Raw genomic sequence first — 5,238 nt, forward strand, 5'->3', positions numbered from 1 at the left:
AATTGAACGAAATAACAACCGAACATCGCAAAACCCTAGATCTTCACTACGAAACAAAATTCAAACAAAAATTCATACAAAAATTCATGCAAATAGTTTCAATTAAAGAAAAACAACAATTAATCAGCTCAAAATTGCAGAAAAAAAGAGATAAACAAAGATTACCAGAAGGTGGTGTTATCTACTTTTGTAGCCGAAGAACGAAGGCCACGTTTTCGTTGAAATGTAGCACCTCCTCTGGTTCTCGCCATTGAAGTAGTCGAGCTGAAGAGAGAGAAAATACAAGAAGGGAAGAGAGAGAAAGTGTCAGCTTGATTGTGAAAATAAAGGAAAGAATTAATTTGGAGCAATTAATTTGTAAGAAATAAGTTGGGAGGGAGAGTAACTGCTTGGCTAAGTGAGTAAAGTCACGTGACATACTTGGTCCAAAATAATGTTATCGTGGACCAGGTTTATTTACGAAAAATTATAGGACCGGAGGGAATAGTAACAAAAATGAGCAAACGGACAAAACTTGAAAAAAAAAAGCCCACATTTTCGATTTTAGAATTTTAGGGTTTCATGTGTAATTCCTTTTCGGCCCAGAAAAAACCAGCCACTTTGTCATTAGGGATTTTCTCTAAGCTTTAAAGTTTAAAGCAGTAAGGGGGAGAGAGAGAGAGAGAGAGAGAGAGCGCAGCAGCTGCTAAGCAGAAGAAACCCTCAATCCCCCCATCTCTCATTCATCAACCATGGCCGTCGGGTACTCCTCCTCTCTCTCCTCCTCCATTTCCTCCATTGTCGCAGTCTCTAATACCTTCATTCTGCTGTTTGTTCTCTTTTTTGCAGGAAGAACAAGAGGATTTCCAAGGGTAAGAAGGGAGGCAAGAAGAAAGCGTATGTTCGACTAGCCCTAATTTTATTTCAATTTCTGTTTTTTCGATTTTTTTTTTTTTTTTTTTTTTTTTTGATGTGATTTTTTTTGTGATTGTTTGATGCAGTTCCGATCCATTTGCTAAGAAGGATTGGTATGATATCAAGGCTCCTTCAATCTTCAACATTAGGAATGTTGGCAAAACTCTAGTTACCCGTACTCAGGGCACCAAGGTTAGTTTATCTAATTCTCAATTTGGGGATAAGTTGCTTGATTTATTCTGTTTGAATTATTGTTATTTACTTTATGTGTTTTGGGTTATAATCAGAAATATAGTGGTTTATGCAATTATATTAATTATTGAAATTTAAGTTTTTAGCTAAAATGTGGTTATATGAATTATCATTAATGCTGTTTTATAAAGTCCTTTAGATGTTAGGTTTTATGCAAGTTGATGCAGTAAAGAATGTAATTGTGTATTAGCTCTGTTTGTATATTTGATCCTATGATGTAATATAGGTGGAATTCTTGTTCTCCGTTCTTTGTTTAATTGCATATTTTTACTAAATTTATGTGCTTGATGTATTTGTCTGACTCGTTTTTGTATAGAGTCACATGTGGAAATGTAGTGCTTTGAACCCTTTAAGTTAGATTGATTTTGAGATTAGGCGAATAACTGATTTTAAGAAATGATTTTAGTAGTGTTATGAAATGAAGAGGTAAATAATTTTTGCAAATGACTGAGTAGTGTTATCAAGCAATCAATGCCTTAATCCCATAAGCAGGGTCTTAGTATTATGTGTTTGGAACTGTACGAAGTGACTTTAAGTAATGTTATGTGTTTAAAACTGTTGATTTGCCATTGAAAACTCATGTGGTTTTATACAATGCTGGTTAAAGTTATAAATATTTTGTGTATGACCAAGTGTTATCGACCAATTATGCATTCCTACTTTTTTTGGTTATAGAGATTTATTATGCTCTTGTCATGCGACTTGTTGAATTGTCATTTGTTGAATTTTAGATTGCTTCTGAGGGTCTCAAGCACCGAGTTTTTGAAATTTCATTGGCTGATCTTCAAAATGATGAGGATCAATTCTTCAGGAAGATCCGTCTCAGGGCTGAGGATGTTCAGGGCCGTAATGTGCTCACTAACTTCTGGGTATGTATCTACCATTTCAACTTGTGTACTGCCTTGGGCTTACATCTTCTATTAGAAAAGTAGAGGATGCTAAAGGGTGATGATTGTTTTTAATTATTTAGGGTATGGACTTCACCACAGACAAGTTGAGGTCCCTTGTTCGCAAGTGGCAGACATTGATTGAGGCTCATGTTGATGTCAAGACCACTGACAACTTCACCCTCCGTATGTTCTGTATTGCCTTCACAAAGAGGCGCCCTAACCAGGTCAAGAGGACCACCTATGCTCAGTCTAGCCAAATCCGCCAGGTTGGTTATTGCTATAATCGGTTTCTCCTATTACATATACTCACATCTAGATATTTACAAGTAATGCATGTGGCAATTTTTGTGCAGATCCGCCGCAAGATGCGTGAGATCATGGTCAACCAGGCTAGCTCTTGTGATCTTAAGGATCTTGTTGCTAAATTCATCCCCGAGTCTATTGGCAAGGAGATTGAAAAGGCTACAACTGGCATCTACCCATTGCAAAACGTGTACATCAGGAAGGTTAAAATCCTTAAGGCTCCCAAATTCGATCTTGGAAAGTTGATGGAGGTAAGTCATTTCTCTGAATTATTGTTGAAGCATATGATTATGTATCTTTCATTCAATAGTTACTAGAATTCTGATTCTATAATTGATTGTCTATTTTGGCTTGATTGTAGGTTCATGGTGACTACTCCGAGGATGTAGGTGTAAAGCTAGACCGGCCAGCTGAGGAAACTGTTGCTGAGGGTGAGGCCACAGAAGTTGTTGGTGCTTAGACAAAATCTGCTTCATGTTATCACAACTCCATCTCATATATGCTTACAATTTTGCTTGCGAGTTATGTCTCCCACATTGCTGATTTAGTATGGCCTGAATGTGACATTCGATATTGATAACGAGGCCAAGCTAATAAGTACTCTAGCGCTCTGCTGTTATTGGTTTCAGGCCAGGTCTCTACTCTGTAAACCAGTAGTTTCGTGTATCAACATGCCATATCAAGTTCTATTTTTAGGATCTCGTCAAAAAAAAGTTCTATTTTAGGAGATATTTATAGAGTAAATATAAAAGTTGGGTACTAAAGTATAACAAATGTTGCAGTTTTGGTACTGAACTTTGGGATGTTGCAAATTGGGTACTAAAGTTTGGATTGCGTGAAAGTTTCAATTGGTCTTAGGTGAATCCTTATGCACCTAAGATAGGTGCAACAAGGGAAGGCCCAAAACACGCGGCTCAAATTAATAACCCACACAACATATCCGCGATCCGTCAAAATCAAAACTACGCTATACAAAATGAACATTTAGTAAAAAAAAATATGAACATGAAAAAAAAACATTTAATAAAAAAAAAACGTAAAATATGAACATTTAATTACTTATAATGCATATGTTTTATAATCATGTTATTTTTTATTTCTTCAAATTTTTATGTTCATAATTAAATGCATTATATTCATAATAATATTTTATATGTTCATATATAATTTCAAATTTTCATAATGTAAATATATGTTGTTCATGATATATTAATTAAATTTGTTTATGCATATGTTATCTTTCTTAAATGTTTATGTTCATGTTATTTTACGTATATGTTCACCTTTTAAATGTTTATATTCACTTTAAGAAAGTTTTAAACACGACTTTCGCACTAAAGAAAGAACGACCGTGTTCCCTCTAGGTTTCCTCGGGAGGGTTTCTCTCTAGCTTCTTGGCTAGGTTTTCCTGCTTTTCCAGGCGCTTCTCGAATTGCATTCGAGTTTGGCAATTTGTTCCCTGAATTTTATTGATTGGACTTGAATTCCTTATGGCGGAGGCTGATTCAACACCGTTGCTTTTGAATGAGAAGGAGTCAGACATTCTTGGCACAAAGGATTCCCCTAGCAAGGAGGACCCTAATGAAGCAATTGAATGGGATGACAATGGCGAAGAGGATGAGGACGCACGATGTGAACTTGTGTTGGTTGGATCAATCTGGACAAACCGAAACATCAATACGAACGCTTTCATTGCAACAATTAAAGGAGTTTGGCAACCTAAACATGGTGTAGATATCTCCAATATTGGTAAGAACCGGTTTCTCTTTCAATTCTACCATTGGAGGGATAAGCAACGTGTTCTTGACGAACAACCTTGGCACTTTGATAGACACGCATTAATTCTTGGTGATACTATCGATTCTGTGAAACCCTCAGATATAGAACTCTTTTATTTGCCAATGTGGATTAGAGTCTATAATCTACCTCTCAAGGGTTGATTAAACCTAGCAAATGTTGAGAAGATAGGCAATAAATTAGGTGTGTTTGTGAAGATGGATGCGGCAGCGAAGGTAGGGATTGATAAGTCCATCAGATTGCGTGTGATGGTCGATGTTCGCAAGCCTCTTTTTAAGAATGTCAAACTGAAACTACGGTGTGGAAGTGAAGAATTATTTGATGTTAAATATGAAAAACCTCCTTTATTCTGCTTCTTTTGTGGGCCGATGGGACATGGTATTAAAGATTGTGATGATTACAAAGAAGTTGAGGAACCGATGCTACCTTTTGGGGCTTGGTTGAAAGCATCGCCGTGGAAGTATAGTATGGACAGTAGAGAAGATGCAGAAAGGAACGGTGGAAGCTGTGCAAAGACCTTGTTCGTTACGAAGCCAAAGAAGAGCAGTGAACATAAGGCTGCTAGTACTACTCATGTAGACGAGGTAATGAACAAACTTGTTGATGTTGGTCTGAATAACAATGTGGAAGCTGAAAATCATACAACTTTGATGAATACTGTGAATTTTAACATTAATAGTGGGGAGGAGTTAGGGAGAATGAATGAGAAGGAGGCGGAGGGAGAAAAAATAAAAAAGATGGGAGCTGGAGGAGGAATGCGAGGGATGTTGACCTTAGTATGAGTAGTAATGAGCAGATTTCGGGTGGAAAAAGAAAAAATACAGAACCAAGTGAAGGGGAAGTGAGTATGGAGCATAAGGAGGTGAATGATGCGAATAAACGAAGGTTGATCTTGAATGAAAACTGCAGTGTGGCGGGCCCCACCCATAGGGCTCTTGGTGAACAATGACGTACATTATATCATGGAACTGCAGGGGTTTAGGGGGTAACCCTGCAATTAATGCTTTGAAACGTATTGTGTTTCTTGAAAGTCCCCAACTTGTTTTTCTTTGTGAGACAAAAATGAAAGCTTTTGAATTTGAGAAAATAAAACAAAAAACAA

General features: G+C 36.9%; 1 protein-coding gene across 1 annotated transcript; it reads left to right on the top strand.

The window, feature by feature from the left end:
• Positions 1-583: 583 nt before the first annotated feature.
• Positions 584-3,180, top strand: LOC110701097 (40S ribosomal protein S3a). Its single transcript, XM_021878719.1, has 7 exons — positions 584-742; positions 829-876; positions 981-1,086; positions 1,878-2,015; positions 2,117-2,302; positions 2,390-2,590; positions 2,701-3,180. The coding sequence occupies exons 1-7, from the start codon at positions 732-734 to the stop codon at positions 2,797-2,799; spliced, it is 789 nt and encodes a 262-aa protein (XP_021734411.1). The 5' UTR covers positions 584-731; the 3' UTR covers positions 2,800-3,180.
• Positions 3,181-5,238: the final 2,058 nt, after the last annotated feature.

The sequence above is a fragment of the Chenopodium quinoa genome, unplaced genomic scaffold (assembly GCF_001683475.1).
Source record: "Chenopodium quinoa cultivar QQ74 unplaced genomic scaffold, ASM168347v1, whole genome shotgun sequence".
In the NCBI taxonomy this organism is placed as follows: Eukaryota; Viridiplantae; Streptophyta; class Magnoliopsida; order Caryophyllales; family Amaranthaceae; genus Chenopodium; species Chenopodium quinoa.